Raw genomic sequence first — 15,146 nt, 5'->3', positions numbered from 1 at the left:
AGAATTAGTTCTGGGCCAAGGACTGAACTCAGCAGAGCATGTGAACAGGGCATCAGGCCCTGGGATTTTACTCCAAGTCTTTACTCCCCAAATCCCAATCAATTGAAAAACTATCAGAGTGGAAGAGTTCCTCTCACTTCCTTATATAGCTCTTGATCCTCCTTATCTCCCTTCCTCCAGCCTGATACAAGGGCCTTCAAACCCTGCAGCTTCTCATGGGATGGCCAGTTTAATTACATCTCCTGCAAAATGACTGTGACGCCTGTCTCTCAAATGTCAAGCTTAAGAATGTCTTTGAAGGAGGTGCCCACCACCATCACTCCAAAGTATCTGGGAAGAGCCAGGAACACGTGACCTTTGAGTCTCATTGGTAAAGTGGGAAGTGAGAAAGAGAGACTCAGAGACCATGCACCCCACAGTCGGTCCACAATCTCCCTGTGTACATCAGCACCCTGCCCCTTACACGATGCATCTCAGCAATGGCTGACAGGCCAAGGAACCTTACATTTTCAAATACTGAAATTCAGATCTGGGCTCCAGGGTTTCATTGACATAGAGCTCAAACTCGACTGAAGATTTTTTCAAACAAATGAAGGTGACTAACGCCTGTGGTTAACCTACACGGCAAAATGAAGAAGGAGAAGGAACAGTCGCAGGCCAGCCAGGGGCTGCATAGCCAGATTCTGTCTCAAAGACAGACAGACAGACAGACAGACAGGCAGACAGATGTGCATGTGTATATACACAGAGAGACAGACAGACAGACAGACAGACAGACAGACAGACAGACAGAGCAGGGCTAATTAGACCCATTAAGGAGGAGATATGTGAAGAGCCCAGATTGAGATATACACATGCCATGAAAGCACCACTGCTAATTTGCAAAACAACAGATGAACAAAAATTGTTGAATACTATTCCAAAAAGCAATCATTTATGAAGCTTTTCATTCAAAATATCTGGGCTGGGATCTGGGATTTCACCACCTCACAGCCCCTGGCAACTTCCTAGACACTTTGTTGGAAAGCAAAAAAAAAAAGAGGGGGGGGAGGGAGAGGGAATATTTTTAAAGTTTGTGGGATTTCAGAAGTGTATTTGGTTTGTTTGTTTGCTTGCTTGAAAACTATAAAGTTTTCATTGTTTGGGTCAAGAGGGAAAAATGAGATCACTAACAAGTTGTTATAACTTTAAGTCTCGAATAAATCTGTCTCAGAAGCAAACTGTCACTCAAACAAATCATTTTGGTGTCTTGGAAGCATTAACCATTAATCCGTCCAGTGTGTCTGCTGAGGGTAATTAAGCTCTTAAAACACATGCCCCGAGTCCTGCCTTTCCTGTCTGTACTCTCTGTGGGTAGCAGAGAGTTAAAACACAACCATGGGTGGAATTTCCAGTAGGAAACCCACTCTTCAATACCCACAAATATTTTGGTAAAGTCATTGTACATTTATTTGTGGAGACGTAATTGGAAGTATGCAATGTTTTAGTAATTATCACACACACACACACACACACACACACACACACACACACACACACACACACACACACACACAGAGTACTTGAGTGTTGATATAGATTCCAGACAAAACACAAGCCCTTTGTAGCTCCTAGATTTCCTGGGGATGTATATGAGAGTCTCACCTTCAGCTGTGGAGAGGGACCCAGAAAGGGCTGATTGCCGTGTCACTCAACTGTGTGTGTGTGTGTTGGGGGGGGGGGGGTTGGGGTGGGGGTTTCACTTTAAAATGGAGATTCCCCCTTTCTTTTTTAGGAAGGAAACTGAGGAAGTTGTTTCAAAACAAAATAAACGTTCAGGATGGAGCTGGAAAGGGGTGTGAAAGGGAGCCCTTTGATTTCCCAACTTGTGTATTTGGGCTCAGACAACATCTTATGTGCATACTAATCAAATGGTAATCCTGCCCTCCTGCCAGGACCGAGGCGTTTGACACTAAGTCATCTTGCCAACAGAAGGGCATGGGAGTATTTTAATTCCATCTAGGGGTGTTGGGGGGGGGGAGGGAGGGGGGAAGGTGGGAGATCCCTGAGGCAGGTTTGGGGACTGACTCGGGCCTGGAGAGCCGGTGACAGGAGGAATTATTTCCATATCAGTGACCTCTTCGAAAGGTGTCAGCTACTTACCCACCCTGCCCCAGGAAAGGTTCATAAACTTAACTGTTCTCCCAAGGGTGGGCTTGAGGGGTCCACCCCAGGGGGCCCAGTAGCAGCTGGGGGGGGGGGCTGCTAGGAAAAGACCTCATTAGAGACCAGAGTGCCCAAGTTTACTGTTCTCTCAGATGTGTAAAACTTCAGAGTGGCCACACGGCTCAACCTGTCGTCCACAACACAGGCTTCAGCTTATTTTGCCCTTCTGCCAGCGATATCTGGAGAGAACCCTAGAGGTGAGGTTGCTGAGTGGCTCTTAGAGGGCTCTCCTGTACGAGATGGGACAAGCTCTCACACAGCTGACCACTGTAGGCCAGGTCTTTAAGTTGTTTCTCCTGTACTTTAATAATAAAATAATAATAATAATAGGTATGAGTATGGTTCCAGCTAGTTTTATGTCACAAGCTAGAGTCATTTGGGGAGAGGAAATCTCAATTGAGAAAATATGCCCCACTAGATTGGCCTGTGGGCAAGCCTGTGGTACATTTTCTTGCTTAATGACTAATGTGGGTGGGGCCGCCCCTGGCTGGTTGGTCCTGGGTATTACAAGGCCAACTGAGCGAGCAGTGGGGAATCAAGCCAGTAAGCAGTGTTAGCATTTCCTCTAGGCTCTGCCCAACAGTTACCTAGCATCTGGAGGTACAAGCCAGTAAGCCAGTCATATAAGGGCTGCTCATGGTCAATCTCTCTTCCCTCTCCGGCTCTCCTTCCCTTACCCCTCCCTCTGTCTTCCTCCTCCCCTCCGTCTATTCTCTCTCTCTCTTCCCCCTTTATTCCTCTCTTTCTTTCTCTGCCTCTACTCCCTTCTCCATACCCCTTCCCAGGTCTCAAATAAACTTCCTTTTATACTAGGCCCATCAGTACGGCTGGTATCTCAGGGGGTGCCTCTGCATGGGCCCACTAAGGCACCCCTCCCCTCCTGCTCCATCATACCATATTTTATACAACATAATAAGCCAGGCTCCTCTGTAGCATATGCTCCAGTTCCTGCCTCCAGATTCCAGCTGTAATTTCATGGCAATGGCTTCCGTAGATGGTGGAGTGCGAGATGTAAGATAAATCAACCCTTTCATAGCCCCTGTTTGGGCCATTGTGCTTCAACACAGCCATAGAAGCCATAATGATGGAAAGGCGTTTAACCAGCATGCGTATATATTCACCACTTGTGTTCCAATTGTGGCAGAGACCAAAAGAAAGTGCCAGATCCCCTGGAACTTGAGTCAAGGATGGTCATGAGCCACCAGGAGGATGCTGGGACTCAAGCCCAGGTCCTCTGAGAGAGCAGCAAGCGCTCTTAACCACCAAGCCATCTCTCCAGTCCTGTTTCTCTCTCTATTAAATAAGTGTGTAAGAGTAGGTGTGGTATGGGTGTGTGTGTGTGCACAATGTGTATATGTGAAGGCCACAGTCAACCCCGGGTGTTGTCCCTCAGGACAGCCTGGAACACACCAAGCAGGCAAGGCTGGCAGGACAGTGAACCCCAGGGATCCAGCCATCCCTATTTCCCAATGCTACAATCACAGGTTAGGTGTGCGCTCACACCTGGCTGCTTATCCTTGTGCAGAAAGCACTTGACTCTCTCCCCAGTGTACAAAGAGGTTTTTTTAAAACAGGGACAGTTCACTCTGAAGCTCCCATGGCTCCACCCTACACCATGAAGCTTGGCTTCTGTCTCGCCATCTTTTTTTTTTTCTTATTGGGTTTTTCAAAACAAGGTTTCTCTGTGTATCCCTTGCAGTCCTAGAACTCAATTTGTAGACCAGGCTGGCCTTGAACTTATAGAGATCTGCTTGCCTCTCCCCCACCAAATGCTGGGATCAAATGTATATGTCACCACCACCCAGCTTGGCCATCTTTTAAAATATGTCTTCTTGGTCTTTGTGTGTTCGAGTTTGTATATGTGTGCCTATGTGTGGGCCTTCAGGGGTTGTGAGATGGGTGTGTGGCATTGAAGACTAAATCTACGCGTTTTCTGGTACTGAACCATGGGGGTTTGGTTGTTTTAGAAGTCCATGGATCTCTCATTAGTATCCTTTAATCTGTGAACAATAATGAAGGGGGTGTTTTTCTTCATTGTGCTTAATTAGAAATCTAGTCAGCCGTGAGATACAGAAATCTGGGGCAGTTGGTGATTGTGTACCACGAGTCTCAAATGCCTGATGTATCAGGTGAGTACCAAGCAGGTCAAATGAATTCCTTCCCAAATAAGACCACTCCCTGTCCTAGAGCACTAAGACTCTTGAGATGGCTTCATGGTTCCAATTCTTTCCCTGTCTTTGCCAGCCCTCATTCTTCTGTCTACGCTGGTGCACAGGCCCTAAGCTCACAGCCTCAGCCCATTCACCACCAAACAGAGGGGTGAATTGGTACTGCTTGGGCCCAAACGGCAGAATCGGGGTCCCAGGAAAGAGTCTGTACACTCTGGTCTTGCTCCTCAACCCCACATGCTTAGCCGTGTCCCTGTGCCCTGCAGCCTGATTGCTGCCCGATACATGCAGCGGCCACTTCTGATGCCGCCCAGTGTCTCCCATCCACCACCCACCTTAGTGGCCACTGGCCTCCTTCAAAGGAACCAAATTCCCTCCACCAAGTCTCCAAAACTAACTGCCTGGCCTGCTCTCCCTTCATTAGCTGGGGATCCAGAGGAGTGGGAAGGGTCCTCCGACTCAGAACCGTGGTCTCAGTATCTACCTGAGGTAGAGACACAGTCTCCCCTCTAGACCTCAAGTTTCTGGATTTTAAAACTCAAGGGTAAAATAATTAAAATAGGAAGGAAGGAAGGAAGGAAGGAAGGAAGGAAGGAAGGAAGGAAGGAAGGAAGGAAGGAAGGCAAGCCAGGTGGGGGTGGCACTGAGTTCTTGGCCAGCCTGGTCTACAAAGGGAGTTTAAGGGTAGTCGAGGCTACACAGAAAAAAACCCTATCCCGAAAAGAAAAACCAAAAAAATAAATAAATAAAAAAGAAACGATTCACAGAACACAGGAGGGTTTGCAGAGTTTGATCCTTGGTGTCACAGTGACTGGAATGGACGCCAGGGAAGCATTTGGGGCCTGTTTTAAGCCACGTGTGTCCCTCGCTTCAGAAATGCTATTTCCTCTCAGCCCCACCAGAGGGCGCCGTAGAACAAGGAGCCTTTGTTCATAGACTTTCCATATAATTCTTTTGAGCTATTTTCATTCACCATGCGACCTCGGATGACAGACTGAGACTGATTTTAAGAAACAAAAAACAAACAAACAAACAAAAAACAAACAAAAAAACCCAACAACTTTGTTGTAATTTTACGTTCTTACAGTTTTAATTGTCTGGAGCTACTGACTGCCGTTCTAAGTGTGCAGTGGTATGTCCCGCTGCTCATTGTAGCTTTGTGGTCAGAATATTTACTGAGCCGTTAAATAGAGAAAGATCAAAGACAAGACTGGCTCCCTTTGTTCACAACGACACAAATAGTGGCTACCTGTTCCGGCAAGGTCTGCTGTGCTGCCTTCTCTTTGTCCTCCACTTGGGTGTGACACCCCCTGTGTTTCTTTGGCGTTTTAAAATGGTCTCTCAAGATCTGGGCCATCCTGTCACAGGAACAACAACAACAACAAAAATGTGCGTCAATTTTAAAATTACAGCATTTTAAAAACAGAGTTAGACTTTTTTTATACTGTGACGTGTTGGACAGTTAGCTTGCCTGTGCCTGTGTGTACCCCAAAACAAAAAGATGCACAAGCCAGTTCTGGAAGCAGTTAGGAAACACAGGCAGAGAGCCCTTTCACAGAGTACACTGAAGCAGCAGCTCCTTGATGCTGCAAACTGGCTGAGGCTCAAAGTGGGCAAACCACAGGAACAGTTACAGAAAGTGAGGAAGCAGGCAAGACAATTCTGAGTCTCCCAGACGCCCCTGGAAAGGAAGTTGCTTTTCTAAGCCCAGCAGCCGCATCCTCTAGGCAGGGAGGGGCTACAGGACCACAGCCGCTGCCTGGCTCTGGCTGGCCACATGCTCCGCCTCCAGCCCAGCCCCCTCCCACCAAGCGCGCTCCTTCTGTTTCTTGGCTTTGTGATTCCCAGCAGCAAACCATGCTCTGTTTTCTGTAGCTGAGCAACGGGGCTGAGGGGTGTTGGATGGTGGAAAGAAGTCCTGGCAGGTGGTTTGTCAAAGACGCTGGCAATGGGGGCAGAGCATTCTTAGGGCTTATGTGGGAGACTGGCAGTCATCGCAGACTGCTATCACAGGGCTTCAGATTCCACCCTTCCCTTCCCTTCTCTTCCCCCATAGCCACCTATATAACCCCTTCTTGACCTTTTGCAGGATGCTTTCTTATACAGAAGGTTGAAACAGGAACTGGATAGACACCTCCGAGATTAAGAGCGTGCATGCTCTTACAGAGGACCCAGCTCCCAACCACCAGCTCCAGAGGTATCTAATGCCTCTGGCCTCCGACTGCATGCACAGGAACATACAGAGACAGACATGTATATACATAATTAAAAATAGTTTTAAAAATTGAGGTATGTGATTCATATACTCAAAACTCCCCCCTTGAAAGCCTGTGACTCAGTGGGCTTTCGGTGGGGTTTTTCCAGAGATGTGCGATTATCACCATAATCAAGCTGTGAGCATTTTGCTTGCCCCAAAAGGAGCACAGCATCCCAATACCTGCAGCTTTATCTATGGCCTGGCTTTAGAGAATTTTCAGGCTGAGTCTCGGTCCCCAGTAGTCACAAGTTGAAGCCCCAACCTCAGCACCTCAGAATATGGTTGCATTTGGAGACAGGTCCTTGAAAGAGGCCCACTGAGTTAAATGAGATCACAGAATGGGCCCCGATCTAACCCACTGTCCTTGTGAGAGGAAACGTGGCTACACGGACACACGCATGCATGAGGAGCCACCAGGAGCATGGGCTGCCAGCAAAGAGAGTGGCAAAAGAATATCAGGCCACGTGGCAGCATCTGAGAAGGGAGGCTTCCATCCCGCAGGCAGGCCCTTCTGCTGCCATCTGACCCGGCACAAGTTCAGCTGTCCACATACCCTGCTCCACTATGAAACTGGGAGCCCAGATAAATCTTTCCTTTCTCATTTCCACGGGTATTTTGTCAGAGTGATGGAACCCTAAAACATCTTCCTGCCTCTCAGGATCACTGAGATTCCTCCAGAAGGCAGGGGCCTGCCACGTGAGCAAGTGAAGGCTGGGGTATTCGGTGGGGGAGGGGCAGTGTGCTGGCTGGCTCGTCTGTCAGCCCGACACAAGCTAGAGTAAGGAGCAAACCTTAACTGAGAAATCGCCTCCCTAAGATCCAGCTTTAAGACATTTTCTTAATTGGTGATCAATGTGGGGAGAGCCCAGTCTGCTGTGGGTGGTGCCATCCCTAAGCTGGTGGTTCTGGGTTCTGTAAGAAAGCAGGTTAACCAGTAAGCAGCACCCTCCATGGCCCCTGCAGCAGCTCCTGCCTCCAGGTTCCTGCCCTGTTTGAGCTCCTGTCCTGACTTCCTTCATGATGAATACCGAGTTATTCCAAATAATTCCCTACCAACTTCCTGTTTGGTTATGGTGTTTCATCAAAGCAATAGAAATCCTAATTATGACTGGCAGAAGCCAATAGCAAAAACATCCAATTAAATGCCTTGGGGTTTTGATTTGTTTAATTAGTTTAGGCTGGAAAGATGGCTCAACCACTAAAGGTTAGGCTCAAAACCAAAAATGCTAGATTTCTTTTATGTGTATGGGTATTTTGTCTGCGTGTATGTGCACCACAGTGCCTGAGGGTAGAGTATTTATTTGACTCACATGGAGGCTAAGTCTGAGATTGTAGCCATACCAGCTGATCTACTAACTCATGATCAAACAGGTATACTGTCAAACTCAAGATCAAATTTCTGCTTCTCTCCAAAGTGTGGCTTAACTCTTCCTAACTTTTTATTTGAACTTTTAAAAATATTTGCTGCAGTCACCACTGAACCTTTGTCATCCGTTTGTTTGTTAGGTCGAGCAAGACAGGGTTTCATTATGTAGCCCAGGCTAGCTTTAGACTTGAAGCAACTCTGCTGAGCCCAGAGCCCAGGTGCTGAATGTATACCACCACCACCCCACCCCCAGTTATCACTGCATCTTGATGACAAAGTCTAGTAGCTTAGTGGATTTGGGGAAATAGGTGTTGATTTAGTATCCTGGTCCCAAACAAGACTTAACTTAAGAATCAGAAGTAGATATATATTAATCCTTTCCACACGCTTTATCTTGAATTTCTTCCAAGACTTTTATGCTAGGCTGTGGTAGAGCCTCTGCTTTGCACAAATGAAGCCCTATGTTGGATATCCAGTATTCTTCTAATAAAAAGAAAGGGACAGAGATGAGGAGGAAAGGGGGGGGGGGGAGAGAGAGAGAGAGAGAGAGTGTAATGGATCTATATTAACAAACAAGTTTGGCTGTGTTCTTTTTAATGAGTTATTAAGGCTTACAAAGTCCTCCTCTTTTGATCATTGGCCAAACAATGAAGGTAAGCATCTTACGAACCTGTGGACAATGGGAGGGAAGGAAGGACTTCCTGTCTGCATCATCTTTGGTATACTCCCTGAAAGAATGACATCAGCTAGCCCCTCCCATTCAGCCTTGGAATGGGGAGGGAGGAGAGAGGGGTCTGAGCCATCACTTGTCAGGCACATGACTTGAACAGGGCATCCCAAATACGAAACCACTGGGGTCATGTAATCAAGTAGGTATGGCCATCCAAATAGCATATGTGATAGAGAAAATAATGTGCTCTCTTCTGTGTGATATGGGAAAGATTTTCATTTACACAGTGAGGGTAAATATTGTCTCATTCATCTTTTGTTCCAAGTATACACACACACACACACACACACACACACACACACACACACACACACACGATTACTATGTAGCATACATTTGCATCGAGGGCTAGGTCGCAGGCAAGATCAGAACAGCATCCTGCTTGAGGAAAGGAGGGAAACCAGGAAGAGGTGGAAGAGCAGGTGGTTGGGCCCAGGAAGCTTCAGGGAACTTCACAGCACACTGGTGTAGCCTGGCGTTAATTAGCTCTGGAAACAAAGCTAGCATCTGAAGAGCAGAGCCTGCCGGGCTTAGCAGAGGCTGCATCAGGTAGCGTCACCATGGTGAGATAGCCATACCAAGGACGGATCACCCACCAGGTGTCTGGCGGGATTTTCTCCTGAAGCTGAATTCAGTTATCTTAGGTGAGTCTGAGCAGGAGGGAAAATATGCCAGACCTGAGGAGGCCAAAAAGATACCGGATGACATCATCTGTAGTGTGTATGCTATTTGACGCAGCATCCCAAGAGAGACCTGCTGCTGTGTTGCCATAGCAACATCTTCCCAGCCTGTCACCATTATCTCCTTAAGCTGCTTCGTTTGGCTGTGAAAACTGGCTGCCTTGTCCCCTCCTCCTCCACCACCCCCCCTCACCCCCCCCCCCCCGTCTCCACAAATCTCCAGCCCCCACAAACCTCCAGCCTCCTCAAACCTCCAGTTGTCACCGCCACCTCCACAGGGCAGGTGGGAAGGGAAGATATCTCAAGCAGGGCTACACAGGCCTAGCCCTAGCAGCCTGCTCTGGCAGGTCTTCTGCCTTGTGTCAGAGGCCGGTCTAGAGACCCCGGGGTGGGGGTTGGGGGGCAGACCCCATCCCACTTTCTCAGTGACAGCAGAAATTGGACCAGGGCCCAGCAGTAGATTCAAACCAGTTCCCTGCAAGTCAGCAATAGTGAACAGAGAGAAAGGAAGAAGACCCCCGTGACTCAAGGGCTCCAAGGAGAACAAAGGCCACCCCTCGAGAACACCGGAGACAGCTGCAGGGGCTAGCGCAGAAAGGGGGATTGGCTTTTGGATCAGGGTCTGGCTTCCATCCATTCCCTGCCTCACGCCCGTGACACATTTGCATGCTGATGTTTCAGTCACCGAGGGAAGAGAACTCGGGTTCTTAAAGCAAAAACAGCAATGAAAATGTTTAAGCAAAACGCGAGCTGCAGCTGCGCCTGCATCCAGACCTGTGGGTTCTGCATTCTTCCTACCGCAGTACTCTTACAGGGCCTTTCAGTGTGACAGCTTGCTTCCAGGCTTAGATGGGTTTAACACAATGAACAAGGGCTCTGGAAATGCAATGGCCACCCAAGTCACTCTGAGCCAGATTGGTCATCACATCCGTACTACGTGGTGCACAGATAGGCAGGGAATTGCACTGATACCCGTAAACATAAAGTATTTTAATGATTTACTTTTATTGTATGTGCATTGGCATTTTGCCTGCATGTGTGTCAGCGTGAGGGTGTCAGGTGCCCAGGAGGTGGAGTTACAGGCAGCTGCGAACTGCCATGTGGGTGCTGGAATTGAATTGAGATTCCTCTGGAATAGCAGCCTTAACCACTGAGCAAGCTCTCTGGATCCCTCACCCACTCTGTGAGTTAGTTAGCAGCCTTCTATTTCACACTCACACTCACACACACACACACACTCACACACACACACACACACACACTTAAGTTTTATCCAGATGTTAACACTACTGTGTGTAGCCAAACAGTGGGACTGGGATAGCTCAGATTCTTTCACGTGCTTGCCTCTAGAAAGAACACAGTAAACATCTGTTGGGTAAAAGTTATGCAGAGGGAAAGCAGAGGGATCCACCCGTACACAAATCAGGCAGGTGTGAACATGTTCAGCGGTACTTATGGGTCTGGTGGGGCAGCAAGGACTGTGTGCTCACTCCTCCAAAGCAAGCCAAGTGTGTTCCCAAACAGATTCTCAGATTCTGAGACAGAGTTGAAGCTGGGAGCTTTACCCAAGCATGGGTCATTCAACAGGCACCTCTCACTCACGAGCCAAAGAAGGCAAGCCCACACTTGCACACATTAACATCAGTGTCCAGAGGGAACAAAGGGGCGCTGTTGAAAACTAATCTTTGTTTCTGAGACCAGGGTTTCTCTCTGCAGCTCCGGTTGTCTGGTTGTCCTGGAACTCATGCTTCAGACCAGACAGGACTCCATCTCAGATATCCACCTGCCTCTGTCTCTGCCTCTCCCTCCCCAGGGCTGTGATTAAACGCATACACTACCATACCTATCTTAAAAATTAATCATTTCATTGGAAAAATTACAAAGGAAAATAAGACAGGTAGAGTTAAATGAAAAACAAAAAGAGATAAAGCCCCAGGAAAAGATCCAGTACATGTGCAAGCCGATTCTCTTGGTCCATTTGTGAGGCTACAGCAGCATCACACAGACTGGCTGGTTCTCAAAGGACAGAAGTCTGTCGCATAACAGTTCTGAGGCCTGGGATACAAGAATAGAATGAGCCACTAGTATGTGGTGATGTCCACAGCCAGGCTGGATCCTTGAATAGCAGAAAGCAAGAGAGGGAAGGGGACTGCTGAAGCCTCTTACAGGGAGAAATGGCTCAGTAGTTAAGGTGGACCCATCCCCCACATAGGACTGCTCATGCTCCAGAGGATCTGATGGTCTCTTCTAGCCTCTCAGGCCCTGCACTCATGTGCATGAACTTATACAGACAGATACACACAGTAAAACATAGTAAGACAGAGGAGCAGGTTTTCCTGATCTTAAAGGCAAGTATGAAAGAATCAAGATATCCCACACACAAGCATTTGCACTAACACATACACAGACACACAGGCAGAGACATAGGCACACACATGTACACACTCACATATACACAGCCACACAAGTGCATGTGCACACAAGGCACTCACACATGAGCAGGAAGTAGCCTAATGGTATCATCATCCCCTTTCCTCTCTATCCTTTTTTCTTTCCTACCTCATGTTAAGGGGGTTGAGAGTGTGGAAGAAGAGGGGTGAAGAAGGGTGGAAGATAAAAGAATCCACAAAGTAGCCAGAGTCTGTCTACACACATATGCACACAGAGACACATGCATACATACACTCAGGCACACACACATGCATGTACACACATGAATGTACACATGCACATATACATACGCACACGCACATGCACGCATCGACATATACATGCACACACCACACACACATGCACTCACCGACACACACATGCACACATATGTGCACTGAGAGGCAGACTGAGCTTCGTTCACTTAGATGCTTTTCCATGTGGTCTCGCGAAGGCAAGCACGGAAATTGGCAGAACTAGGAATGTTCACAGAAAACTGAACAGAGAAACGTTCTGCTATAGCTAATACCAAGAAGAGTTGACGTGTGTTTTTTATAACCTTCTTGTTTCGTCGAAATTTAAAATGTGGTTAAAATAAAATAAATTTAGCATATAAATACTATATGAAATGACATGTGAAGGACTTAGCTGGACTTGAAATATACTTAGCGGGTGGTTTCTGACTAACAGGCACACAGTTCTGCATTCCATCCCCAGAGCTGTCCATAAAAGCAACCCATAGCCTCTCCTGGAAACTGAGGCACAATCTAGGTGACCCCAGGTGACCCCAGGAGCTGGGCTGCCCACACGGAATGAAGGCCACGTGCCTGGAGACAAAGGGCCAGTAAGTGCTGGCCACATCGGTATGAGGCACTGCAGTACCAAGGGAAAAGGGGTTATCCTCTGTTTAAGAATCCAGTTTCAAAAGTCCCCAACGAGCACAATCAAACATTTGGAACCTCCCAGTAGACTGTACAGGAGTGGCACTCTCCATGGGACAGAATGCTTCCTGGCCGAGGGACTCTGGAAACCAGTAACTTGAGGCAGGAAGGAGAGACAGTTTTCAGCAGTAAGGTGTCATCCCAAGTCCTGCGAGCTTATGTCACTGAAGATGACCCACAGCCTGTGACACAGGCCCTGGACCAGCATCAGAGTCTGCAGCATGAACATGGGCTGGGAAGGGGGCATGAGTGACCGGTGAGCCTAGTCAGTGACTCGTGGGATAGTCCAGGACCAAACTCTTTCCTTGCTGCAGCCAAATACCCGATAGAAGCACCTAATTTTGACTCGTGGTTCAGAGGGGCCAACATGATGGAACAGCTAGAGTCAGTGGCAGTGGAACTTGAGGCTCCTCACATCTCAGCGACAGACAGGAAATCTGAAGAGCCGGGGGGGGGGGCGCCCTGCCCCTCAAAGACCTGCCTTCAATGACCCACCTCCACCAACCGTGCTCTCCCCAAAGCCTAAAGCTTTCATAACCTCCTCCAACAGCACCCCTAGCTGAGGAGCAAGTGTTCAAACACACGGACCTGTGGCTGAAACTTCACATTCAGAAAGCTGCGACTACCCATCACGTTCTGTAAGTGGGAAAAGAAAGAAGAGGATGCATCTGTGAGATTGCAAATGCTGCCATTTGGCAAGGCTGCACTGTGCTGGACTGTAGTCGAGTACAGCTAGGGTTTAGGACTGGAGCAGGAGCCAGGTGAGGGTGGGGGGGAGGAGGAGGAGGAAGAAGAGGGGAGGAGGAGGAGGAGGAGGAGGAGGAGGAGTAGGAGGAGGAAGGGGAGGAGGAAGAAGGGAAGGAGGAGGAAGAGAAGGAAAAAGACGAGGAGGAAGAAGGGCAGGAGGAGGAAGAAGAGGGGAGGAGGAGGAGGAGGAAGGGGAGGAAGAAGAAGGGAAGGAGGAGGAGGAGGAGGAGGAGGAGGAGGAAGAGGGGAGGAGGAGGAGGAGGAAGGGGAGGAGGAAGAAGGGAAGGAGGAGGAGCAGGAGGAGGAGGAGAAGGAGGAGGAGGAAGAAGAGGGGAGGAGGAGGAGGAGGAAGGGGAGGAGGAAGAAGGGAAGGAGGAGGAAGAGAAGGAAAAAGATGAGGAGGAAGAAGGGCAGGAGGAGGAAGAGGAGGGGGGAGGAGGAGGAGGGCTCAAAGGGTTTGGAGAACCTACTCCTCAGGAATGGAACCATGGCCTCACAGCTCTGCAGAACTACAGCTCACAAGGTGAAGATCACCCTTGAGAGCAGAAGCATTCTCTGTCTGCGATTGTCCAGCTCCCCTGGGGTCTGCTATTGCTGGCCAGGCCACCGCCCTTTGAGGAAGGTTGGGTAACTCTTTATCAGGCCTGTTGTGCCCCCTTTTCCAACCCCAGCTTGGCTAAAAGTAATGAAGTCCAAGGCACCATTCCTAAATGTTCTGACTTAAGTCGAGTGAAGCCCCTCCCTGGCCCCCACTCTGCTGCGGATATGTCCTGGAAACTTCCAAGAGACCCTGATTGAGAGGTAGTGTAGGGGGGAGGGTAATGACCCTGGAAGGAGGATGAGATGGGTGAGAATATAAGACAGCAGTAAGGTGAGAACTCTCGAGGTCAATGAAACAGGGCAATAGGGCAATAATAATAAAGGCAGTGAGAACAGAAGGCTGTAAAGATGCAGAACAAAATGTCCCATTTGATGGGGCAGAGTGGTTGTCTTGGATCCCTAGGCTCCAGATACAGACATTCAGCTGTCAAAGGTGATGGAGGGCCATTTTCTGCCCCTGGAAACCGTCATTAATTCCCCTCCCCCTTCCCTGCCTCCATGTTCTTCACTCAGGCTTAACAAACTGATGTCCTGTGTTCTGTCCTAGGGACCCACATGGTGAAGAGAGAAGGAACGACTTCAAGCTTTCCCCTAACCTCCACACTTGCTACATCTGCATCATCTGCATCCTCTTCCTCCTCCTCCTCATCTCTCTCTCTCTCTCTCTCTCTCACACACACACACAAATAAAGAAATTTTTTAAAAACCGAAAAAACAAAAATAAAACAAGCATAAACAACAATATCACAGGTCTTTGATACAGGAGCCAGTTTTGCTCTGGGCTCCCATAACCCTGCAGCCTGCTTCTCTCTCGACCTTGGCCTCCTAGAGGGACCTACATGCTTCTGTCACCTCTATGCATGTCAGGTCTGTGGTGAACACAAGTATCCGGCATCCGTTACTGATTCCAAGCGTGTAAGAGTAGATAGAATCCCCAACCATGGTTAAAGATTAACTTGACACGGTGGATAGCATAAATACAAAAGACCAGAAATTTTTTAAAAAGCAAAATTTGACACTTA

General features: G+C 48.3%; 1 protein-coding gene across 12 annotated transcripts in view; it reads right to left on the bottom strand.

Moving 5' to 3' along the window:
• The window catches only part of T2 (brachyury 2), a 66,969-nt gene that overhangs the window by 44,603 nt on the left and 7,220 nt on the right, over nt 1-15,146 (bottom strand). For 5 of the 12 annotated variants that reach the window (XR_003952102.1, XM_030249624.1, XM_030249631.1 and 2 more), the window contains exon 1: nt 5,623-5,748. Coding sequence is in view for 11 of the 12 variants with exons in the window: in XM_030249624.1 (XP_030105484.1) it covers nt 5,623-5,730 (108 nt within the window). In the remaining variant the exon portion in view is untranslated. Of the gene's footprint in view, nt 1-5,622; nt 5,749-5,844; nt 5,974-9,640; nt 11,067-15,146 lie in introns of those variants that run through there. The other 7 variants (XM_030249629.1, XM_030249626.1, XM_030249628.1 and 4 more) reach the window with 5 other exon arrangements.

Source organism: Mus musculus, chromosome 17, assembly GCF_000001635.26.
Source record: "Mus musculus strain C57BL/6J chromosome 17, GRCm38.p6 C57BL/6J".
NCBI classification, from domain to species: domain Eukaryota; kingdom Metazoa; phylum Chordata; class Mammalia; order Rodentia; family Muridae; genus Mus; species Mus musculus.
Note: the sequence above shows the minus strand (reverse complement) of the source record. Positions and strands in the feature narration are given on the sequence as shown.